Source organism: Cuculus canorus, chromosome 2 (genome assembly GCF_017976375.1).
Source record: "Cuculus canorus isolate bCucCan1 chromosome 2, bCucCan1.pri, whole genome shotgun sequence".
Classification (NCBI taxonomy): Eukaryota; Metazoa; Chordata; class Aves; order Cuculiformes; family Cuculidae; genus Cuculus; species Cuculus canorus.
In genome coordinates this window covers 124004732-124031241 of record NC_071402.1, presented here as the reverse complement: position 1 = coordinate 124031241, position 26510 = coordinate 124004732, and the positions used below count along the sequence as shown (strand labels likewise).

The window sequence follows — 26510 nt, the reverse complement described above, 5'->3', positions numbered from 1 at the left end:
TTATACGTAGAATCATAAAATGTCAGGAGTTGGAAGGGACCCACAAGGATCATCAAGTCCAACTCCTGTCCCTGCATAATGGCATTCATAGCATCAGGACCCTAACAACGCTGTCTTCTGGTTGAGATGCTGGTTTAAATATTACTTTTTTCCTTCTCTAATTATCAGTACTAGGGAAAAAAAAGTCTTTTAAAAAAACAAAAAAAACAAAAAAAAAACCCACCTAGGTTAATCATACATAGCCCTTAGTAGCACACATAAAGATCTCGGTTTAGCAGATTCTTGCAGGCAGGTATGCCTGGATGCCTGGCATCAGCCCGCTCCAGCGAACAAACCCATCCCAGCTCCACCTGAGCCTAACAGCCTGCTCAGAAAGGCACACGGAGGCACCTAAATTTCAAGGTGACTGTACGAAAAGGCACCTTCAACAAAAAAAAAAAAGAAGGGGGGACACAACCCGCGCGGGTCCTTAGAAGAGCAGAAGGGAAAGCAGCAGCTCGCAGAGGGGGCAGCGGGGAAGGAGGCGATGGGAGAGCCCTGCTCCCAGCCGAAAGGCGAGGGCAGGCGGGAGCAGCGCCCGCCGGCAGCAGCCCCTGCACCGAGCCCTCCCCGCTCCCCCACCCGCTCGGGGAAGGGATGGCGGACACGGCACAGCGGTGCCGCTCGGAGGGACCGCATCACCGCCGCTCGGGGGGAGGACATCGCCAGCACTGGCTCCGGGGAACCGGCTCTGCGCCATTCCCGGCTGCCCTCCCCCTCCCCCTCTCCCTCCATCCCTTCCTCCCTCTCTCCATCCCTCCCTCCATCCCTTCCTCTCTCTCTCTCCATCCCTCCCTCCATCCCTGCCCCCCGCCGGTGCGGTCGCTGCCCGCAGCCCCGCACGCTCCCCTCCCCCGAGCCGCAGGGCACGGGTCCGGCCCCATTTCCCGGCGGGGGAAAGGCCGAGGGGCGATGCCGCCCGACCCGCAGCGTCCCCGCACCTGGGCGCGCCCGACGCTCCGCTCCGCTCCGCTCAGCCTGGCGGCGGCCCCTGCCGGTGGGAACGGGCGCGGAGCGCGGCGCCCGCCCCGCCCTGCGCGCGCAGTCCCGGCCGGGGCGGGGCGGGGGCCGGGGGGGATGCGGGAGAGGGGGATGTGGGGCGGAATGCGGGAGAGGTGGGGGAAGGAGGGATGCGGGAAGGAGGCGTGCGGAAGAGGGGGACTCAGAGGGTAGGGATGCGGGAGGATGCGGGAAGGAGGGGTGCAGGAGGGAGGGATGCTCGGCGAGACGTAGGAAGGAAGGAGAGATGCGGGAGGGAGGGAGGGATGTGGGGGAAATGCGGGAAGGAGAGATGCGGGAGGGAAGGAGGGATGTGGGGGAAATGCGGAAAGGAGAGATGCGGGAGGGAGGGATGTGGGAGGATGCAGGAAAGAGGGATGCAAGGCAGGATGTGGAGGGATGCGGGATGCGGGGTGGGATGCGGGAAGGAGGGATGCGGGGGGATGCAGGAGGGAGGGAGAGATGCGGAAAGGAGGGATGCGGGGTGGAGTGCGGTGGGAAATGTGGGAGGGATGCCGGGCGGGATGTAGGAAGGACAGATGCGGGAGGGAGGGATGCGGGGTGGAGTGCGGTGGGAAATATGGGAGGGATGCCGGGCGGGATGTAGGATGGACGGATGCGGGAGGGAGGGATGCAGGGCGAGACGTAGGAAGGAGAGATGAGGGAGGAATGTAGGGGGAATGCGGGAAGGAGAGATGCGGGAGGGAGGGATGCAGAGCAGAATGTAGAGTGGTGCAGGGTGCGGGGTGGGATGCGGGAAGGAGGGATGCAGGAGGGATGTGGAGGGATGCAGGAGGGATGTGGGGGTATGCAAGAGGGAGGGGGGATGCGGGAAGGAGGGATGTAGGGCGGCGTGCAGTGGGAAATGCAGGAGGGAGGGATGCAGGGCGGGATGCAGGAAGAAGAGATGTGAGGGGGATGCGGGGCAGAATGCGGGACGCGGGAGAGGTGGGGGAAGGAGAGATGCGGAAGAGGGGGACTCGGGGGGAGGGATGCTGGGCGGGATGCGGGGTGGGATGCGGGAAGGAGGAATGCAGGAGGGAGGGATGCGGGGGGATACAGGAAGGAGGAGGGATGCGGAGGATGTTGGGGGGGGATGGATGCGGGGCGGAATGCACAGGGGTTGTGGGGGGAAGGGATGGGAGGGGCGGGAGGGAGGAATGTGGGAAGGAGGGATGCGGGGCTGTGGCGCTTGCCCCACTCTGGCAGTGCCTGGGTGAGGGGTCGGCATTAGACCCCGGGGACTGCCCGTTCCTGGAGTCTCATCGAGGAGCTTGTACGCGACAAGCCAAGTGCTGGGTCCTGCGCTTGAGTGTCAACAGCCCCGTGCAGCACTACAGACCAGGGGCAGAGTGGCTGGAAAGCTGCCTGTTAGAGAAGGACCTGCAGGTGTTGGTTGACAGCGGCTGAACGTGAGCCAGCAGTGTCACCAAGAAGGCCGGCAGCATCCTGGCTCGTGTCAGAAATGGTGTGGCCAGCAGGACCAGGGGAGCGATGGTGCACCTGTACTTGGCATTGCTGAGGCTGCACCTCAAATATTGTGTTGAGTTTGGGGCTCCTACTTACTTGGTCTGGAGACCAAGATTTATGAGGAGCAGATGAGGGAAATGGGGTTGTTTAGGCTGGAGAAAAAAAGAGGCTGAGAGGACACCTCATTGCTCTCTACCACTACCTGAAAGGAGGTTGTATTGAGGTGGGTGCTGGGCTCTTCTGCCAAGTAACAAGCACTAGAACAAGAGGAAATGGCCTCAGGTTGTGCCAGGGAATGTTTAGATTGGATATTAGGAAAAACTTCTTTACTGAGAGTAGTGAAGCATTGGAACAGACTGCCCAATGAGGTGGTGGAGGCTCCTCCCCTGAAGATATTCAAAAAGCTTGTAGACATGTCACTTCAAGACATGGTATAGTAGGCATGGTCGTGTTGGACTGATGGTTGGACTGGGTGATCTTAGAAGTCCTTTCCAACTCTGATGATTCTATGATTCCCTACTCTCTCCCTCTGTGACAGAGTGCCAGTCCTGTCTGTTTGCAGCTTCCTGCTGCCCTCAGGGAAGGGGTGCTGGATGCCGGTGCCTCGCATGGATGGGCGTCCCCTCAAATGTCACACAAACACAGGGACATGAAAATGGTGCCAAGAAGAGACATGGACGTTTCACATGTGTGGGTGGAGAGCGGAGCAGGTGTCTTCCCCCTGCCCATCTTAAGGACCAAAAGGGGACACAAATGCTCCTTTGACATTAGGTGTTGGAAAAAAGGGGCTTGTTTATTCAGTTTTAGTCATAGAATGGGATGGGTAACTTGAATGCCTCTGTCTCACACACAGGATAAGTCTAGAAAGTAAAGCAGGTAATTTAAAATGTGGCTGCTACCTCATCACAAGTCAAAACAGCAGATAAGGAGTCCACCAAACTTCATAAAGCTGAGAAGATGACCTCACCATTGAGGACTTCACTGCCAGCTGCCTGTGAAGTATCACAGCAGCCTCCTGCCCTGCCAGTGGCTGAACCCCTGGAGACCTCTCCATTCTTTGGGTGGAACAGCACCAGCACTGTCAGGCCCAGAGCGAGGTGGCACTGACTGTCCCTCTGAGGCCCCGTCCAGGGCACAGCACGGCTCAGCTGCAGTGCATGGAGCCTCCATACAGAGGTGGAAATAGTTTCACTGCTAAGTGTAATGATGCAGGTCCCTGGCTACGCAGATAAACTGCTCTGGTTTAGGAAAACAAACATGGTTTGCTGGTATGAGGCAGTGCCTTTACATTTTTATCTCTGTCTTCAAGGAGAGGATCCTTGCTACACAATCCACCAATGCCTGCCTCAGACCAGACCCTTAGTGTGGAGAAGAGACTGCCAAGTGTGTTTGATGGGAACATAGGAAGGTCAAAAGCAAGCTGGGGAGGTCAGAAGGGCAAGGATGAGCCAACAGTGTAAGAGCAGGAGGAAGCAAGTATATTAGATTGGTGCAGTAGTGTGGAACTTTGGGAAGACACAAAAAATATAGAAATCTATAAAAGAGCTTTGTGCCAAAGTCAGAGGTTTATTCTCAGCTATTGCCTCATTTCACAGGTTTTAATACTTTTTGCCAGCAGAACTACTTACCTGAAATTACCCTGTCAGTATGTCCTCCACAGCTGCACAACTTGGTGTTCAGAGTTGGGTTCCTTGGGATATTTGCTTTTCTTCCTGCTTCCCTTCAGGATCCTAATTGATTAACGTGGGCCAAGCCAGCCTAACATGCCTGCAGAATGCACTGCCACAAGAAGTACAGGACTGATAGTCACTCCAGGTTTCAGTTACTGCTACACATCATGCACTTTAACAAGGTAGGAATCCAGACACTTAAATCACAGAATCACAAGGTTGGAAAGGACCCATTGGATCATCGAGTCCAACCATTCGTAACACTCCCTAAACCATGTCCCTCAGCACTTCATCCACCCGTTCCTTAAACACCTCCAGGGAAGGTGACTCGACCACCTCCCTGGACAGCCTGTGCCAGTGCCCGATGACTCTTTCTGTGAAGAATTTTTTTCTGATATCCAACCTGAACCTCCCCTGACGGAGCTTCAGGCCATTCCCTCTTGTCCTGTCCCCTGTCACTTGGGAGAAGAGGCCAGCTCCCTCCTCTCCACAACCTCCTTTCAGGTAGTTGTAGAGAGTAATAAGGTCTCCCCTCAGCCTCCTCTTCTCCAGGCTAAACAACCCCAGCTCTCTCAGCCGCTCCTCGTAAGACTTGTTCTCCAGCCCCTTCACCAGCTTTGTTGCTCTTCTCTGGACACGCTCCAGAGCCTCAACATCCTTCTTGTGGTGAGGGGTCCAGAACTGAGCACAGTATTCGAGGTGCGGTCTCACCAGTGCTGAGTACAGAGGGAGAATAACCTCCCTGGACCTGCTGGTGACCCCATTTCTGATACAAGCCAAGATGCCGTTGGCCTTCTTGGCCACCTGGGCACACTGCTGGCTCATCTTCAGTCAGCTGTCAACCAGCACCCCCAGGTCCTTCTCTTCCGTGCAGCTCTCCAGCCATTCTTCCCCCAGTCTGTAGCGCTGCATAGGGTTGTTGTGCCCCAAGTGCAGGACCCGGCATTTGGCCTTGTTAAACCTCATCCCATTGGTCTCGGCCCAGCGGTCCAGCCTGTTCAGATCCCTTTGCAGAGCCTCCCTACCCTCCAGCAGGTCGACACTTCCTCCCAGCTTAGTGTCATCTGCAAACTTGCTGAGGGTGCACTCGATGCCTTCATCCAGGTCATTGATAAAGACATTGAACAGGGTTCGACCCAGTACCGAGCACTGGGGAACCCCACTTGTAACTGGCCTCCAGCTGGAGTTAACTCCATTGACCACCACTCTCTGGGCCCGGCCATCCAACCAGTTTTCAACCCAGGAGAGTGTGCGCCTGTCCAGGCCAGAGGCAGACAGTTTCTGAAGCAGAATGCTGTGAGAAACTGTGTCAAAGGCTTTACTGAAGTCCAAGAAGACTACATCCACAGCCTTTCCCCCATCCAGTAATCGAGTGATTAAATATCACACTACTTATTAGATCAGTAGATATAGTTCAGTAATCTGGCAAAAGAAAAACGAACAGAAAGCCAGACAGAATCTGCATATGGGACCCTACATGAAAAAAAATTCAGAAGGAAAAACACTGGAACCATATGCAGCAAAAAAGAATTTCCTCAAGCAGCAGAAGGATCCACGGAGCAGCATTTGTTCAGAAATTGCGGATAAGTTTTGGATACTCTTGCTATCAAACTTAATTGCAGACCAGAAGTTGCAACTTCATTACATAACCGGAAGAGAAAATAATTTGCTGTTCCCAGTCAAAATCTCAGTGAATGCAAAATATTGTGGCGTCTGGACCTTTTGGGAGTGTATCAGTAACCTGAACAGGGACTAATTTAAAAGTCACTACTCAGGCTCAATGCTTTCAATTAGAAAGCAGGGCTGATCACCAGCAACATGAAGCCCTTCATACTCTAAGGTCTTCCATTATGTATTTTAAGCAAGACCTTTGTTTTCCTCTGCTATCAGTTTGCTGTCATCAGAATTACAGTTTAATGTGTTTTGCCATAGAAAAAGGTTGGATATCTCCTGCATAAAATATCTGACTAAAAGGTGATTTGAATCACTGAAAAGCTGAGGAGTTTATACCAATTTTATTGTAACAACTTCAGTTGAACATAACAACCCAAATTCCTTGATCTGGAGTTACATCAAAGATGAACTGCGTCATACGCAGCTCGCTTCTTAGAATCAGAAAGATAGCCGATGAAAAGAGCAGGTGCAATTTAAAAGGGGGTTTAAATTATATCCTATAACACACTACTTATATTACCCGCATTATGCTCAGCTAGATGACTAAGTCGATTCTCTAATTACACTGGAGATGATTATGGCTGAGTATAATCTACCTAAGAATTATCAGTCTGTCTACAGAATGATTACATACTGGCTACACAGAAATCTTGGATGCTTCCTTTCTGTGTAAGCTGTCATGAACTGCATAAAGCATCAAGGATGAGTGGTTAGAGCATGGTCCTGAGAATCAAGAAATCCTGGGGTGTATGTCATTCTGCCATAAGCCTGCTACTTAGCTTTGGATAAATCTTGTAACCTCACAGCAATTAAATTACCTCATACATGAAATGGGGAAACCATTTACCCATAGCTGCATCTTGGAATGGAGATTGCTGTGTAAACTGAAAATACAAAATTACAATACTTGGCACAACCTCACAATGTTTATCTATTATTTGCTCTTTGTGTTTAATAACATAACAGCAGGATTTATGGCTATTAAAAATGGTTTTCTCTCCTGTAGATGAGTTTCCAGTGGGACACAACATCAAAGGAGGAAAGCAAGAAAGACACATTTTTAGAAAAGAGAATTTAAAAAAATGTAACAAAGGTTCATTTGTGAAAGGAAGAGACCAAAAGGCAAACACAGCAATATGGCTTAATTTACATTTTATTTTTATTCTTCTTTAAACACCCCTTTGGTTGGAGATCAAAGCCTATTCTCAGCAGAACTAGTACCCCAAATTCTCAAGATACTGCGGCATTAGTCTGTGCTTCATGATTTCCAAAATACTTTGCTCTGTAAGTTCAAGAAAGCAGCCATGAAGGCATACAACTAACGGAACTAATTTTCTCAGCAAACAGTGTTTTGAAGGAGAGAAGTGGTCTTAATGCAAACAGTAAGAAAGAACATCTAAGTGTTTAAATTGTATTTAAAAAATATAGTATGACAGATTTTGGTGAGAGTTGTGCAGAAAGCCCTTCTGTTGGTATTCCTTTTTTGTTTTTTTTTTTTTTTATTTCAAGCCACTGTCTTAGCCTTGTTCTCTCTGGTGGAACACTGGTTTGAAATACCTAAAAAATCAGATGAACTGGGGTTGTACAGAACAAGTATACCTGGTCGCTGCTAAGTCAGAATTCTAAGCCTATAGCCATAAAGCCTTCCCACTACACTCAAATGAGTCCTCTAACAGTGAGTTATATGAACAAAAAACCTTCTTACATACAGAAGAGTTAGTAACATTGAAAAATCCTGTGAGACCCCAACAACCACATGTAACACTACAGGCTTGGGGAAGAGTGGCTGAAAGCTGCTCAGCAGAGAAGGACCTCGGGATGCTGGTTGACAGATGGCTGAACATGAGCCAGCAGTGTGCACCGGTGGCCTAGAAGGCCAGCAGCATCCTGGCTTCTATCAGAAACTGTGTGGCAGGCAGGACTAGGGAAGTGATCATCCCCCTATACTTGGTGCTGGTGAAGCTGCACCATGAATAGTGTGTTCAGTTTTGGGTCCCTCACTTACAAGAAAGACAATGAACTGCTGGAGCAACTCCAAAGAAGGGAACGAAGCTGGTGAAGGGTCTGGAGAGCAAGAGGCGGCTGAGGGAACTGAGACTGTTTAATCTAGAGAAGAGGAGGCTGAGGAGAGACCCTATTGCTGTCTGCAGTTGCATGAAAGAATTTTGTAGTGAGGTGGATATTGGTCTCTTCTCCCAAGTAACAAGTGATAGGATGAGAGGATACGACTTCAGGTTGCATCAGGGTAGGTTTAGATTGGATATTAGGAAAAATGTCGTTACTGGAAGAGTGGTCAAGCATCGGAAAAGGCTGCTAGGGAAGTGATGGAGTCTCCTTCCCTGGATGTGTTAAAAAATATGTAAGTGTGGCACTTGATGACATGGTTTAGTAGGCATGGGGGCATTGGGTGGACAGTTGGACTCCATGATTTTAGATGTCTTTTCCAACCTTACTGTTTCTATGACCACAAGGTAATAGTTACACTATAGGCCAATAAATTTAACTGATGTCATAGAACGAATCTAAAGAACAAAAAGTTTCAGTGGTACTTGGGTATTTTGGATTTTTTATGTTATCAAGAGACTGGAGCAGAGAGTTCAGAGAACTTCTACCACACTAAAGGTGGATTCACCCATAACAAAGAAAGAGGGTGGCATGTGCAATATTCTGACGTGAAATAAAAACATCACCTGTGTGGCTCAGTGAATGTTCAACACGGAAAAGGTAGGAGAAATCCTGGCTGCAGCCCATTTATCAAGATATACCACTGAAGATTATCCTATGGAAATGGCTGCAGCTGTATATAAGATGTCTTTGTAGATACAGTGGCAGGTTTAGATGCCAGGCTTTGACTCAAGTGACATAACAGAACTCAACTGCTTCGCTTGTGTCACAGGGACAGAAGACAGCAGGCTACAAGGACCCTGGGCATGCTGCAGTTACCCTCGGTGTCTAGAAATCTATCAGATACAGCGCTGAACCACACAGCTGAGACGCTCCTTTGCCCATTCAAAAAGGTTGCCTTCTTCTGGAGTAATGATTTATCAAAAAAAACATCAATCTTTGATTTGTTTTCATACATTTTGTAATTCTCCTTGTTCTAATATGCAGTAATTTGTGACAGCATACTTATTTTCCTAACTCTAGACGATATCACAGGACACATTTATTACTATTGGCTTATAAAGTCTGTGAGCCTGGAGATTTTTAATGTGTTAAGAACTGCACCTATAACAATGAGACTAGAACACCTGACAGTGCCTTAAGCTTCATAACAACAAATAGTCAAGGCAGGTGGAAGAATGAAATCTGTCATCCTGAGAAGACAAGCCAATAATGACAACAAAGAAGCAGAAAATACAGAGACAACAGCATTACTTTCTTACACAACGATCCTGCTCAGCCTTCATATATGCTTCCATTGTTATGATGCTGCCTGTACAGAAATGCTTGAAGCAGACGGATGGACTGGAAAAGCTGTCTCATTTCCCTCTGCAAGAAGCGTGCTGTAGTAACTATGTGCTATGTAGTTACTCTTATTAAGATTATATTAAAATTCGAGCAGAGTTTTTCTCAGCTTAGCATTATTCATAAAATTGCAACAGCTTGAACATCAACACATAAGACAAAAATAGTTCTGGTGTTACGCAGGTGATACAGGAGTTCATTAAAGTGACTGCAAACCTGAAGCAGCTCTGTATTTGATATTTATGTGTCATGTCTGAATAATCTATGTGCTAAATAAAATCCCAGTACTTAGAGGATAGATCAGACAGTAATACAATGGGCAGAAAATGCCACTACGTGATTTATCAGCCATCTGGTGCAGTGCAAATAGCACTGGTTCAGAGGAGTTTAGTCTTCTGCTAAGTTACCACAGCAACAGGTCTGCTGAGTATGCTTAAAAAGTTCTGCATCTGTCAGCAACCTTTTTTCACCCCCCATACACATCATACACTGGGGGCTGTGAGTAGTGGTGTGTCCTTCCTAGGCTACAGATACTTTTGCTGCAGCGTTTTCCACTATTCCACTTTTCAAGAGACTGAAAATTTGGGCAAGGTAGATTTTTTTTTTTTGGATGTAAGTTTAAGGAGTCCTGACTCCAAAATAAACCATCAACGATTAAATCATTTTCCTCATTCATGGAAGTGGTAGACAGCTACAGGTGGGACAGGACCTCTGATAAAAATACATCAAACTAAAATAAACAAAGAAGTCTTTTGGGCTCCTGTACTTCCAAAAGGATATGCAATACATATTTTCAACCATGTCCACAACTGAGTATCTGTCATAAAAAAGCCCACATTTACCTAAATGGCCTTGTCCACTATGTACAACTGGAAAAGAGTAGTTAATAGGAGATGGGAAAAATAACAAAGCTCAAGCTGCACTGTACGTTTCATGCTGGTCGCACCTTATTCTTTATGTACATATCTTAATAGAGAAATGCCAACAATAAATTACCCAGGATATCTTAAACTTTTTTATATTGGCTGTGGATATCGGCCAAGAGAAACTGGATGGCATGGAGAGCTATTCCCCTGCCTGTTTTCTCTGCCATTTCTCCCTACTGCAAGGACTCTGGTGTTTTTTGCAATCCTGCCCTTAGCTTTACCCCCAAGCAGCACTGTGACAGCATAAGTCTGGCTGATGCTGCTCCACTCTGTCCAGAGGCACCAACACGTCCCTGTGTTGCCCTCCTGTAGCTGCGTGCTCACAAAGCAAGATTTGAAGGGTCAAAGCCAACAGCAGTCTGGCAGAGCACGTTAATTGGTGTCCTAGAGCACCTCACCAGCCTGTCTTCACACACCACCAGCACTACATGAACGTGGCTGTCTCAAACGGATGCCATGTGAGATGGACTTGGCCCAGGTTAGAGGTAACAGGATCTGGTACCAAATGAACAGGAGCCATTGCTGCTCCATACATGCTGCCATTGGAGGTTGTGTTCATCTGTCATCCGAGCCAGCAGTGTGCCCAGGCGGCCGAGAAGGTAAACAGCATCCCTGCTTATATCAGAAAGGGTGTGACCAGCTGGAGTGGGAAAGGGATCATTCCCCTGTACTCAGTGCTAGCGAGGCCACACCTTGAATACTGTGTTCAGTTTTGGGCCCCTCAGTACAAGAAGGACACTGAGGTGCTGGAGTGTGTTCAGAGTAGGACAATGAAGCTGGTGAAGAGGGTCTGAAGCACAAGTCTTAAGAGGAGCCACTGAGGGAACTGAGGTTGTTTAGTCTGGAGCAAAGGAGGCTGAGGAAAGACCTTATTGCCCTCTACAGTTACCTCAAGGGAGGCTGTGGTGAGGTGGGCGTTGGCCTCTTTTTACCAGGTAAAAAATGATAGGACAAGAGGAAATGGCCTCAAGTTGTGCCAGGGGAGATTGAGACTGGATATTAGGAAAAATTTCTTCACCAAAAGTGGTCAAGCATTGAACAGGCTGCCCAGGGATGGTGGTGGAGTCAAAAGGCATGTAGAGAGGGCACTTCGCGGCATGGTTTAGTAGGCAGGGTGGTGTTGAAGCTGACAGTTGGATTTGATGATCATAGGGGTATTTTACAACCCTCATGATTCTATGATTCTAAGATGAGCACCTACTGCCTGCGAGCTTTGCCTCAGAATTAATTTTGCAAAGGCAGAGCACCAAATTCTTTCAGATTGCAAGTCTAGATCACAATGTCCACGTGACCATATTAAACCCAGGTTTTAACCCAACTAATAACAGTGGCAATAACAATGAGTACGTGATGGCAGATAACAGCTGAAACACTGGATGAAAATGTAAATTCTTACCTTCTGTTAAAAGGAAGGAACATTGCCCCTCTAACCTTTAAGTATTGTGGTCAGCACTGCTAAAAGTAAAATCCAGCAGGTCATAATTTTCTTTAAACTACAATTAGTCTGTTAGCTAGAGCCCTGTAGACTCTGCTAAGGCTCAGCCCCAAGGGACTGGCTGGCAGTATTGGGGTGGGTATAGGTTTCTTTTGAATAATCTCCTGCTATGCAGGTATTTCAGGGATCTACTCAAAATCCCAATTTTTACTTTGAATGCAAAGTTACAATTTACAGCAACAACCTTTTATTTTGAGCTCAAAGTCCTACCGAAATCTCCAATCTGAACTTTGAACGCAGTCAGTTACAACTCTTTACATTGAGCTCAGATAAACTGACAACAGTTTACAACAAGAACGTGGATACAACCAAATTCACCCAAGAGTGCAGAGAAAAAAAGTGAGGTAGATTCAAGGTGATAATAAGGACAGAGAGAGAAAAAGAAGTAGTGTAGCAGAAGAGGGGAATACAACATGAATATAATCACCACCCCAATGAATCCACCAGAGGTTCCATCAGGAAACGTGGTCCACAGGTCAGGGGGTGTGTACATGTGATTCTTGGCATGGATTATATATAAAGGAGCTCCAATAGCATATGAAGAGGGGTACCATGGTGCCAGGCTGTATCGCCATGTGGAAAGTTCTTGAACTGGGGCATGCACATAAATTCCCTTGGGAAAGTTCTTGAATTGGGGCTGGGGGTTTCAAGGACCACTTCCAGTTCAAAGGACCCTTGCCAGAATAACTGCTGCTTCAACTCTTCGGGTGCGCATGTGCAGTGAGAGGCACTCCCACCTCTTCAGAGTGCACAAATCCCTCAGCCACAGCAGCGCGAAGAGCTCAAATGCGAAGAGCTCAAACACCAGCAGCTCAGCCACAGGCGGAGGTGGACGTGAGCAGTGCCTGTTCCTGCACCAAACTGCACAAAGCACCAAGCACATACAGCCTTGCACCAAGACTCATCTTTAAGACAAATAGAAATAAAGAAGTTGATCTTTACAGATTCTGTACCCAGAAATGGGCACAGGGTCACGAAAAACATTTTGCATTGCATTTATGGAATGAAAACCTGTTCTCTAAAGACATATTCCAGTGGATTAGAGAGACTGGAGCTAAACAGTGCTACTTACTCCCGGAGAGACAGCAGGCAAGGCACACAAAAGAAACAGGTATTACCTAGTTACCTATTCAGGAAAAGAGGCAGAAGAGGAAACATCAACTGCTTTAAAGAAATTTCAATGGCAATGAAATGTAAGAGGATGGGATTGATTTAATGCTTTCGGTCTGACTCCCAGATGAACAAATCAATTACCCTGCAACATTTAATCTCCTTAAGCAGGTCATGGCACAAACTAGAAGTTAGAAGCGTTGTACTAACATGAGGAGCAGCTCTTACTTGTAGTTAGCATCAGTCTCTAATTTTTCAGAGGAAAACACAAGTAGGATTTGGGAAGCTCTAAAGAGTTGGCCTCGCTAGATTTCTGCAGTCCTAATATTTTAAAAGTGTTTTTGTTCATTGTTTATCTAATGGAGATACAAAGCAGTTAAGTGATAATAATAATAATTAATGTCTCTGTGGGCCAACTCCAGCCCTGCATCAGGAACACGGCCTTCAAAAACCTTGCACAAAATTAATTACTTGATACATTTCAAACTATCCTCTAGCATCATGGCACGTTTCTCAGCTAAACCAAGCTCCTTTTTTACATCATTCAAGAGAACAGAAATATCACACAGCTCCTGACCTGGTGCAACCCCCAGCTAAACCAGCCTGCTTTTGGAACAGCACCTCTTGGAAATATGATGCAGTAGGAGGCTCCATCTGAATCCCCTCCAGGCTGGGAAAGCTGATAACAAAGGTCCTTGTCTTTGTATATGGAGATACACAGCTCCCTGCTGAGCTTTTCACTTATATTTCTTGTGTGAAACTGTTGACATAATGAAGCACAAGCATGAAAATGGAAGCAAGATAGCTAAAGAAAGATCCCTATTCTGTCAGAGAATTGTTTTTCCTATATACCAGGAGAAAACTAGGGCACAGAATGCAAGCATTAACTTTCAAGAGAGGCTAAAATTATCCAGGATTATACAAATATAAGCGGGGTTGGTTTTGTTTCCTGTTACCAAAAACAATTCAGTGTTGAAGACAGAGGAAGGGGTTTGAGGTACTGGGGTTGGCTTTTGGTTTTTTTTGGTTTTGTTTTTTTTATTTGCCAAAGCTCCCCGATGAGTCTGACTTTTTACAAGAGCATGTAGGGATAGGACGAGGGCGAATGGCTTTAAATTGGAGGGGAGAAGACTTAGACATGACATAAGAAATTCTTCATGATGAAGGTGGTGAGGCACTGGAACAGGTTGCCCAGGGAAGTTGTGGATGCCCCAACACTGGAGGCGTTCAAGGTCAAGTTAGATGGGGCCTTGGGCAGTCTGGTCTGGTGGGAGATGTCCCTGCCCATGGCAGGGGAGTTGGAACTGGATGATCTTCCAATCCAAACCATTCTACAATTCTATTCTATGATGTATTTTTAAGAAGCAAACTCAACATACTCACTCTGAATATTCCTGAATGGACCTTGGAAGTGTGAATTTAAGCTTTGTTGTGAGAGTAAATATCTATATATCAACTGGCTGAAGCAGTGACTTCAATTAGAAGTCGTATCGGGAACCAGACGTATTATTTGCAGTATGTACACCAGTGGCTGCCAGTGTTCTCTCCTCCAAGAGAGCAGAAGCCAAAGGATCTAGGAAACAATCTTTTGCATTTCCCACACTTCTGTGCATACTTCTCTCTCTCACCACACTGCCCTAGCTTCGCTTCTTTTCCTGGAATGCCCCAAAGCAAAAAGCTCTCCCCATCCTGCTGATACTCACCTGTCATCTGAAATGGGGATTTCTTGATGAAGGGACAGACAACCTTGTATCCAACAAGAGAAACAATGCAAAGTGGGGAGCACATATGACAAAGACAATTTAAAGGCTGACCTATCCCACTTATTTTTACACCAAAGTACTTGGGAAACACGCTTTGATCATTTTCCTTCTAAATGTTACAACAATAAACTATTGTAGCAGTTTGTTCAATATGTACTTAAAACTGCAAGTTTATAACTTAGTCATACATAGTACTCACCAAAGCACCCCTATACTGGGGATGTCGCTGGCAGCACAAGGACATAAAGTAGCAAGAAGCAAAGATTTAAGACTGATAAAGCAATTCCTTCATTTTTAACAGTTTGCCTTGTCAGTTGATCTCAAAGAAGAAAGCTTTAAAAAACATTTCAGACTATAAGCATCATTCCTGAAGCTCTGCCAAAAGCTTTCTTATGTCACTGCATTGCATATCAAGAATTTTGAAATAAAATGAGCTCTGAAGGCTTCTTCTGTACCTATAGAAGGCAGCAGCTCCCACTGCAATTGCTGTGGCTGTGAATGACAGGCTGCAGTTTGAAAAACCATCAGTACATCTTTTCCTATATAACTACAAAACAAGAAACGTGTGAAAAAGCCTATGAGCTGCAGGAGGGAAGTGCTCTGTTTTGAGCCCCTCCACTTTTTCCAGTGCTGCATTTTACAGAGAAGCAGTGAGGGTTAATTTCTTCAGGGTAAATACACCTTGCACTCCCCACACAAGCCAGCCAAAATGTTGCCGAATGCCATCAAAGTTCCAATATTCCTCCTTCCCTCAGGGGACAGGCAGCTGCCTGCCTCTGCTCTCCTGCAGGTATCTAGCTGGCTCCTGCTGGCACTGCAGTAGTACACCCTGTAGAGTAATGAACAGATGCAATCGAGGTTATGGCAATTGAGGTTAAGGCAGGCAGCGCTATTTCTACCTAACAAATCTCTTCAAGCTTTCACAGGACTTTAATGATAGCAAATAGTAATAAAGTTGAAGCGGCTTCTCAAACCTGCGGCAGATTGTTGTCCTTTTGAAATTAGTTTTTCTGTTCCATTTCAGAAATGTAACACAGCTACCAAGAAAAGCACTAAGAACAAAAGCCACTCATTCATCTGGCATAAACCTAAACACTGAAAAATGTATCTTGGTCCTGCAGCTTTAATACTTTCCTGGCATTAACAAATTAGCTACCTGCACACTGTATGCTACTTTTATGAAATGCTTTAAAAATTCAAGCAGAAGATAATGCGTATGTACATTCTACTGCATTCATTGACTCCAAACTCCTATTTAATACAAAGGAAACAAGTAGGCCCTTACTTAAGGTATCTAATTATTTAAGCTTAACTTTTTATATACTTCATCAGTAATCTGAGTTGTATTTCATGCTTTTATGCTTTCATTCTCCAGCAAGAAGTTTGGAGAACACGCTAAGCACTGCAGACAATTATCTAAACCCCTGACAGACCCAATGCAAGTCTTGATTCTGCTCTTCCCAGCAGTGCACACAGAGCATTTCCCCTTTTGTTGGCTGGGTACCTGTCAGTTCCCACATCCTAGACAGGATTGCTTTAAGGATCATCTTGATATCCTATTAGCCCTCCAATTGCCTAGACTCTCTGGGCAATCAATGGAGAAATAGAGGAAAGTATCCCAATACAACACAAACAATATACATGTGATGAGTTACCTGCAGGCGCCCAGCATGCTAGTGATGGTAAGGGAATGCAGGACAGTAACCTAAAGGTTACTTAAGACAAAATATATGGCCACAACTCTGTATCACTTAGGCTATCAGCCACAAAATTCCAGATGCTTGAAGATAAAAAAGGCCAAACCAAATCCCCACTGCCACTGCGTATTCTCACTTGTACTTCCTCCCCCCCCAAACACAGTCACTATTGACTGTAATGTTCATAGGCAGATGATCTGCTTAATAAAGTAGTCTTCTAATACTTACTTGCAACACTAGGTGGCAGGGAAAACATCTAGCTCATCTATAGCATTGAGAACCTTGAATGCAGTCTCCCTAGGCAATAGCTAAGAATTAGTGCAATGCAGCATCTCAATTTCATACAACTGGATTTGCTTTGTGTCCTGACATAACCCCAAGCAACATTTTTCAAGTAAATATGTTAGTGGTGGCAGAATACAGGCTCATTCTTTCCTTGAGATACCTCGCCCTCCCATTTAAAAAACTATGGACAATTGCAAAATGTTTCTTCATCTCCAGAAACACTGCAAACAAACACAAAATGGAGTGAAAATCCTCATTATCTCCAGCTTCGTAAACACACAGCACCGTAACATTTTACATCAGCTAAAAAGTCACTTTATTATTTAAAGCTTCACATCACTTGTGTGCTACTTGTGAAAATACTGAAAAGGGGCAATGATGTAAAGTTCTGCAGCTCTGGCAGTTGCAAGGCAGGCAAGACAATGCAAGGGATTTCTTCAGGCCATACTAATCCTCCTGCCAGTATGCTCTTTCCCTTCTGCAAATGGGAAAAACTTCAGATTTGTAACATTTTGCTAAAGGTCTCCCTCAAAACTTGAGAGGAGAAAGGTATGCTCTTTCCTCACGAATGTGAGCTCCAAGTTTTGAAACAAATGTGTGTGTATATGTAAAGGACACCACCTCTGCACTGCAGCATAACTTGCCATTTTCCAAATTACAGATGTTTCCTAGAAAGTTGCTGACATTAAAAGTCGAAGTCTGACATTTGATTCCTACTTTGTTCACCTAATTTAAAGAAAAACGCAGGCAACTATTGGTTGGCAATACTCTCCCTTTAGAAGAGGAAAATCAGCACAGGATAGTCACTCTCATTCAGCTTTCTACCAGTTTCTCAGCTGTACAGAGAATGCCTTCCAGTACCTCTTTTAAAAATCTGCAGAAACAAAAAGCAAGGTCAGCACACTGCTTTTCAAGCAGTGCCACACAAGAAGGAAAGTCAAGTAATTAAGCCACAGACCAGAATTTATACATAGAGGAGTCGCTGAACGTGATGTTAGCTCACAAACAATTCACAGAAAGGCACCGAACTGGATTTTGATTTTTACAGTGTTTGGTAACTGTAAAGTTTGTTTCATTTCTGAAAAATAAGTTAATACAAAATTTAAAAAACACTGATGTGCAAGTCTGCTGCATAAAAGGAGGTACATTTTCATACCTGAAAATAGTTTAAAACATTTGTACATAATGAACAGAAATTCTCTTTTATATAAAGAGTGTTTCTTTGCCAACAGCAGCTGTCAACTCCAAAACACAGAATTAAGACAAGAGAACCAGACAGTCTGAGTCACTGCCATTTGTGTCAAAAAAATTATGCCACTCTTTTCTACAGCTCATCATGCTTGTATGTAAATTCCCTTGCAGATATAAACCCATCACTGTCTTCATCTTCTTTATCAAATATGTCTTCAACCAAAGCATCATGCTGGGTGTCGTTTACCACTGCTCCATGCTTTTCAAATTCTTTCTTCAAGTAAATTTTCACCTGTTAGACAAAAGGAGAGTTAACGCTTTCAGGCTTATGAAAGGATTGAGCACTGTAGCATAAGAAAGGGCCACTATGTTCAGATGGTAGCATTGGACATTAGATACCTTCCTTTCTATGCCACTGCCAGAATAACACTCATCTGACTGATTCTGCAGCCCCATTCAGCAATCAAAAGCTCTTCAGTAATATAAGCAACAGTAAAACTAGCAAATCGTTTTCCATACCTTTACGACATATGACTGAAAAATGAGCCAGGAAAACCTGTCGTCTGATGTCTATAGAGTGAAGTATAAATAGCTCGGCAGAAGCTGTTACCTACCAAGCGGTCAGAGACCCAAACAGTTTTTTCACATCCTAGCACTTCAACAAACTAGTTGATGTAAGAGCCACCCCAAATATACACAGAAATCAATCCACAATCTCAGCTTTGAGATTATTTTTACTGAGTTTAAACATTGAGATCCAAAGCATTCTAAATCACAGAGCCTTCTACAAGAATATCAATGCCAGCATACCCACCTCTTAAACAGATACCACTTGTATAACAAGAATGGTATCAGTGGACCGTTAAAAGCAAGATAAACGGGCCATATTTCAGGTCTGGTTTAGTTATTTCACATTCCAGTATTTGTTAGGCTCATTACTTACATTTCTAATACAGAGACACTGGACACACTGATTCTGTGTGTCTGATGCACAGTACAAAATATTAGTCTTTCGGGTCTAGCAAACCATACCAGCCCCAAATACAGTTTACCCTAACTTCTCATGGAGGCCATTTGCACACCAAAAAAGCAAAAGACTGAAAATAAGAGGCAAACAGAAGGCGAATAATGCTGAATACATGTCCTTGAGACAGTGAATACTATGAAACACGACCGACCTACAGCAGAAGAATTTCTAATTCCAGTTTATCAGCAAATTAGCAACTACCTCCAAAAATCTCTGAATTCTGGTTTTATTTCTAAGATGTTTTACTTTGTCCAAGTCTACCATAAGCACAGAGCACACACAGGTCACATGCGTGTGTTTTGGTTTACCGAGGATTTTTTTGAACTCCCAGTCCAGCAGTTCTGCTGGGATCCAAGGCTTCATGTGGTGCAGCAGAGTTGTGCAACCTTGGCTTAGTTTCACTGGAAAAATCTGCTGCTAAGATGTAAGGAAGTATGCGAGATGAAGCCATGCAAGAAAGGCAAAGCACAGACAGGATCTTAATTGTTGAGGCAGGGACAGTAGTTCAAGGGCATTCAGCAGGTAAGATACCAACACGAAGAGGCATAAAACTCAAAAGGCAAAAAAAGCAGAGAACTGGAAGGCAGCAACAGGGAAAATCATCTCCAGGGAAGAACAGACTTGCCCTTCCCCACACGACTAATGACCACCTGGCCAACAATGACTTTTTGTGTGTCTTACTATTAATGATTACCATATGAGTTCAGTAGTTACGCTAACAACTCATTAGTCCTAGCTACCTATACTGTGCACTACCCAATAAATAACCGCCTCAAACACTCTTACATATCATGTATTCTGCTTGCAGAGTTGCTCTGCGCATAGTTGCAGCTAAAATCTAACTTGTATTTAGATTTCCCTAACAGGATCAAGTGAAGCTTATCTTTCCCTTTCCATTATCACATCAAGTGAAGCTTATCTTTCCCTTTCCATTATCACACTCACTCTCACAAGAAGAGCAACCCACTCACCTCTTGCTTCGATAGCTTCCAGTCATCATTAAGATCCATCTCTTGGAACGACTCATGAGACCGGGGTCCATTCCTAATTTCAAGAAGGTCAATGTTGAAAATCAGTGTGCTCTCAGGTGGAATTTTTCCTGTCCAAAATGGTAAACATGGAGAAGAGTTAAAAACAACTACATATTCAGTGCCATACAAAAGCCATATGCATCAGAGCAATGTTCCAGTAATCCTACTATTTTTGAAGCATCCTACAATTTGAACTAACAATGATAAGTAACTGTAACAGTGATAACTATTTCAGACTGTAGCCTGGACCTTAAGCAGCCTTTACCACAAATATGCAACTTTAGATGCAACTAGTTTTGTTTGAGAATACTACATATTGATGTGAGCTCATATTCACCAATCATCATCACAGGTTTACCAAAATGTGTTCTTGAACCTTTTTTTCAGAGCCAGATCAAGCAGAAAACCATGAAGGAGACATTACAGCTAGCCAGGTGTCCAGTACCACAACATACGACAACATACTGCCAAGAGTGATGGAGAGGGTAGCAAGAAGGAAGAGTTCAGTCCTCCTGACACACCATAACCCCGCCAGTCTCCAAATTTCTCTCCACTGCCAATCCACACCTTGTACCTGCTATCCTGCCACTGGAAAAACTTCTTGCAGAGAAAGACAGAAGAGCAGCAATGCTGTCAGTATCCCACATCTGTCTCTGCACTGCTTCACAAAGCACTGAGTTATTTCCAAACACAACAGAAACTAAGTATATGAATCTGCTCAAAAGATAAGTGTTTGCATCATGATGCATCATTTTGATGCAGTTGAACAGATCGATCATTTTCTAATAGTGCCAAAGACCACCTCTCCATGCCACCACCCCTCAAGAATTTTAGTTTATCAGGCATTGACTTTTACAGTGACATGATACGCCTTCATGCTGATGGCTAAAGCTACTGTCAAATATCTTTAGCACACTACTTTGCTCCTTTATAGGAGCAAACAACCTATAGAGAGAGGTTGAATAGGACTAAATATATTTCTACATCGAATGGTGGCGCCCCAAAAAAATACTCCTGTGCCTGGAGGAGATAGGGAAAAAAACTAATCCATGTCTACTCTTTTGGAGCTACTCTGAGCTGCAGAAACAAATGGGCTTGTAGATTTCTGTGATGCACAAATGTGCAGAAACTTCTGGAAATACAGGGCACAGTGGCCTGCTTAGAGTTTGGCTCACAAGTAGTTTTTTGAATGTTACAGAAAAAGGCATCTGACTCATCATTCAAGTCAGACAGCAAACAAGGTGGGAAGCTAGTGAAATTATGTACATTCAGAGGAAAGCATGAAGAAAATGGATTAATTCTGCTTTCAAAGGCATCATTTGAAAATAGCAACACAATTATGTTCAAATACTTCAAAGTTTTCCTAAAGCAAGTAACTTCTTACAGCAGATAGCAGTGTTTACTTGTTCAACCTTCTTGCACTAAATACAGAGTTGAGGCTGGCAAGTCTCTGAAGAACAACTGTAGGGCTTTACATATTAACCAAGGCAATTAGGCCTGTGATTACTACTTGAACACTACAGCATTTAGTATATTTTTGTGGAAAATTTTACAGCTTTACTCCGCATACAGCCGACTAACTGATCACCAAAAATTTCCTGTTCTCTACTAGAAACATGAATACTTTGAATACTATCTCTTAAACTACAAACCAAGGCTTCTAGAAAAATATGTTTCAAAAGCCAAGGAAGAAATTATTTAAGTTGTTAACCTATAATGTATTTGAATATTACACATAGTTTTTGTGAATTTAGAATTAAAATGTAGAATTAGCTTGAATAATAACTTTTAGCTAGCCTGTGCCTCAATACTTACGCTTAAAGAAGGAATTTTAGCAAGGTTACAGTTAGAAACAATGGGAAAGAATGTGACTGTATCTAATTAAGCCAGATAACAAGGACTAGCACAATAAGAGAAAGAAGAACCAGCTAGGACCAGATGCAACTTGAATAGGTGCCTAAGGAGTGTAAGAGCATGCGCAAGAAGGAGAGTTGAAAAGTCCAACTGCAAGGATGATCTGTGTCCTTCATCCAGAGACCCCTGAAGAAGACCCCCAGAGGGCAGAGCGTGTGTAAATAAATTCCAAGAACTGATTAGAAAAGACACCTGTTCCAAGAAAAATAATGAATATGTGATGTGTTTCCCGGAATCTATATGAATATGTATTTTTAACCATACAAAAAATCATGTAACCAGCTTCAATAGTGGCAAACACATTAGGTGGAGCTATCCCCTGCGTGCCCAGCATCACATTAAAGAACACCTTACTTAATAATCAAATTGGCACTGGTTATTGAGTCTGGCTTTTCACAGCATCAAAAGGATACTTTCAAGAAAGGAGGGAATGGAGTATGCTGTATGTATGGAGTACTACTTAGCATGGAGTAATATGAAGTACTATTTAGCCTATGTTCAGTCCTACTTGCCAGAAGATATAGACATGCAAACGTTCCTTATTCCCAAAACAGTCTTAGATTAAAGGGAGAGGACATTTATCCTTTCTGCTTTGAAGTCTCGTATTACCTTAGGTCACTTGTGATAACCATTGTCATGACAAAATACTCCTAATAATCGCCCCCTCCTCCCCCAAGTTAACTAAAATAAATCCCATAAAGCAGAAAAAGTAACCTTCCTGCATCATTCGAGCTGTCACTCATTTAACTGCAAATTCCAGATCTGGCTCTCCCCTTAAAACATGAATCTGGAAATATCTGAAAGGAAAACCTATAAACAACACCAGTAGTAAACGAAATAAATGGTGACTTTTCACTGTATCAGCTAAGAATTGGTTAGGCAGCAGTACATGATGTTTCTTAAGAGTTCGAAAAGAAATCGTTTCTTAAGAGTGCGAAAAGCAAGAATGAGACTTTCACATGCACATTCATGAAGTATTACCACAAACACAGATGCAACAGCCAGAGAGCCAACTGTTACCTAAGCAACCACTTCCAGCTTGATGGCAAAAAGAAAGGGGGGGGGGGAAGGGGGGGAAAGGCAAGGCACTGTTGAGCACCGCAGTGACAGAAGAGACACTCAGAACGTACAGCACAGCAGCTACCACAAATTCCTGGAGTTTTTTCCTGCATTTATCCTGTAAGCACTGAATGGTTATTTCTGCAGAAAACAAATTTGTGAGAAAGAATACTCAACACCATCGGTTTTTCTTATTTAATGGAATCAGCATGGAAAGCTTGAAAGCTTGCTAACCTCCGAGGCAAAGAATAACAGTAAGATACAGATATTAAAACAAAGTAAGGGAAGGACTTCTGGTGTTTTACCTTTCCCTTCTTTTCCATAAGCGAGGGCTGGTGGAATAGTTAGCTTCCGCTTCTCTCCCACACACATGTCCTTCAAACCTTTGTCCCAGCCTTTGATAGCTTCCCTTATGCCAAGGGTAAACCACATAGGCTGGCCATTATTATGCTTGTGACTGGAAAAGAATGGAATAAAACACTTGGTCTTTAGACAATAAGTTCCATAAAAGCACATGGAGCAGATGGAATATGCTCACGGAATTGATAAATAAATTTTAAAAACACCACTACTTTGGCACTTCTTAAATCAAAGACCAATACTTGTATGACAAGGTTCCTTAAGAAGCAGAAAGAAAAGAAAAAACATAATCTAAGTCGTGAGTTTAAGGTCGACTGAGCAGCCTGGACTCCCACCTTCACTTCCCTGATCACCTATTTCCGTTTCAAAACTTATCAGAACAGAAAGACATTTCTACTTAAAAATCTACATTCAAGGCCATGCATATTCTTTGGTAAATTGCAAATCAAAAACCAGCTTGGTCATGATTACAATATACCTTATAACATGCTTAGAAGAATCAGCTACATTTCTTTTAAAAAGACCATTAGGAAAAAAAACTACACAACAGATAGTCCAGAAAAACAGAAACAAATGCATGCAGAACATTAAACTTTAAAATAGGCAGACAACCCTCATTTCCAATTAAACCAGGTGGAGCACCAGGACCACTTTCATTCTACTGACAGACAGGATTTTAAAAGCTCGATTTACTAGTCATTCAGGAAAGATGCTTAACAAAAAACCAAAGCACTTACAGAAGTTAGTGAGTAGCAAAAACTTAGTGCCACTAGAACTTCATTTAGAGAGGCAGGTTAACTACAAGAGAAAATTAGTGAGATTTTAGTTTAAATCGTCTGCAAGAGCATAAACATGCAAAAAAATTTTTTTTTTTAATATGTTCCACAAAAGTAGACTTCAGACACAGTCTACTAATACTTGAGTATTTTGCCATCTCCTACTATTAGCACTTCGTTGATGTTCTACAGGAAAGGCAACATTAGCAAGTCGTTGCAAGCTCTTAGCAGGCTCCCCCTAAGTTCTGGCTCTTCATCCTACTTGCATTACTGTGGCTCTGGTATGTTGATTTGTCTAGTCGGGGCCAGGTGAAGAATTATGCCGTTTCAGTACTGAAAAGCTGTCTTTATGCTCCCGGTTGCAGAAGGATAGACATAACTTTTTTTTTTTTTTTTTTAAAATTAGAGGTAGACTTCTCCCCTATAAGTTTGCTTTAGAAACCAGACAGAAATTCCTGCATAGCAGAAGACATTAAGCCACTGAGATCATATACTGAAATCTGTGTCTAAATTACAGAAGACGAGGCATCCCCATCTTTTAACAAACGCCGCATAGCTCTAATTTCTACAGACTAACCAGAAAACAAACCCTAAATATTTCTTTGATAGCCTCGATTTGGTAAAGGGAAAAGAATGATAGAATGGTTGGAAGGGACCATGGAGGTCATCTAGTCCAACCCTCCTTCAGTGAGCACAGATATCTTCAACCAGATCAGGTTGCTCAGAGCCCCAAACAACCTGACCTTGAATGCTTCCAGAGATGGGGCATCCACTACCTCTCTGGGCAACCTGTTGCAGTGCTTCACCACCTTCAGAGTGAAAAATATCTTCCTAATATCTAGTCCAAACTTCTCTTCCTTTAGTTTAAAACCACTAACCCTTGCCCTGTTGCTACAGGCCCCGCTAAAAAGCTTTTCCACATCTTTCCTATAAGCCCCCTTTAAGTATTGAAAGGGCACAGTAAGGTCTCCTCCGAGTCTTCTCCAAGCTGAAGGACCCCAACTCTCTCAGCCTCTCTTCATGGAGGAGGTGTTCCAGGCCTTTGCTCATTTTGGTGGCCCTCCTCTGGACCCGCTCCAACAGGTCCATGTCCCTCCTGTGCTGAGGGGTCCAGAGTTGGATGCAGTATTCCAAGTGTGGTCTCAGCAGAGCAGAGGAGCAAAACCACCTTCCTCGAACTTCTTTTGTTTCTTTTGATGCAGCCCAGGATACGGCTGGCACAGGAGATAAGCTTCATTGTTGGTTTTCATCTCTGAGTCAGTGCTTCCTAAGCTGTCACAGTATAAAGGCACACCAAACTTTCTGAGAAAGGTGCAGTGGAAATGGTCCCAACTGACAAGTTTGTGCAGCATTATTTACGCTATTTTAGTTCAATAACAAATATAATCTAGTGCATGCTATGAATTTGCATGCTTTTGTTTCCTTGCACACAGGTAAATGCAAGTTTTGGCAGGGAGGGGTAATTGTAAACATAAAACAAAACACCACCTGCACTCATCAAAATGCTCCTCACAGAGCTACTTTGCAGATGGATTGTGGGCCACTGTCAGGGGTCCAGATTCGGGAAAGCACTGCCAGAAGAGATCACCTATATTAAATAAAGACATCTATAGACGAATACAAATAAATCTGAACTATGTGGGAAATAATATATATACATATCTACAGAGATAAATAGATAGATAGAGCGAGATCCCTATACGTATATCTATAGCTCCATATATACATCTCTCTGCATATATATATCTCCATTTATATGTATATATATCGATATACAAACATATAAATCTCATACATACATTTCCATATATATACTCATATGCGTATATCCCTCTCCATGTCCATGTCTCTCCATGTCTCTCATTACGTCCATGTCTGCACACCCATGTTTATGTCTCTTATCACTCTCCACGTCCATGTCCCTTTCATCCCTCTTCACGTCACTCTCCATGTCCACGTCTCTCCCCATGTCTCCCATTACGTCCACGTCCATGTCCCTCTCCACGTCCACGTCCCTCTTCACATCTCTCTCCATGTCCACGTCTCTCCGTGTCCCTCTCCATGCCCATATCTACATCCCTACCCTTCCAGAACTACCTTTGGATCCATACGGATGTATCCCCCCAGCTACAGCTATACCGCCAGCCCCCTCCCCGCTCGATCCCTCGCCCGGAGGGCGCCGCTTACGTGGAGTGGAACAAGGACCCGTCCCTCTCCAAGTACCCCTCGTAGTGAACCAGCATCATGTCGCCCCACTTGCTCCTCCTGTGGCAGATGAAGGGCTTGTGCAGCACCTCCACCTTCACATCAGCCGCAGGGATCAGGGCCGCGGCCGCGCAGCCCAGTACCGCGACCAGCAGGGTTGCCCGCAGCGCCGCCGCCATCGCCGCGCCTCACCGCGGGGCTGCCATCCCGCCACGGGGCGCGACCGCAGCGCCCACCCGGCAACGTGGCAAAGCCCCGCCTTCCCCGGGGCGCGCCCTCTGATTGGCCGCCCCCGGAAAATGTAGGCATCCATTGGTCCGTGCCGCTGTCCGTCTCCACCGCTGTCCAATC

At 44.5% G+C, this 26510-nt stretch overlaps 2 protein-coding genes across 2 annotated transcripts in view; both read right to left on the bottom strand.

The window, feature by feature from the left end:
- Positions 1-1150, bottom strand: part of SCRN1 (secernin 1) — a 37560-nt gene extending 36410 nt beyond the window's left edge. The window contains exon 1 of the mRNA XM_054059679.1: positions 981-1150. The gene's annotated coding sequence lies outside the window, so the exon portion shown is untranslated. The remainder of the gene's footprint in view (positions 1-980) is intronic.
- Positions 1151-6773: 5623 nt separating this feature from the next.
- Positions 6774-26420, bottom strand: FKBP14 (FKBP prolyl isomerase 14). The gene is made up of 4 exons (XM_009560798.2): positions 26142-26420; positions 23124-23275; positions 19786-19913; positions 6774-18079 (listed from the first exon to the last, which is right to left on the bottom strand). The coding sequence occupies exons 1-4, from the start codon at positions 26336-26338 to the stop codon at positions 17921-17923; spliced, it is 636 nt and encodes a 211-aa protein (XP_009559093.2). The 5' UTR covers positions 26339-26420; the 3' UTR covers positions 6774-17920.
- Positions 26421-26510: the final 90 nt, after the last annotated feature.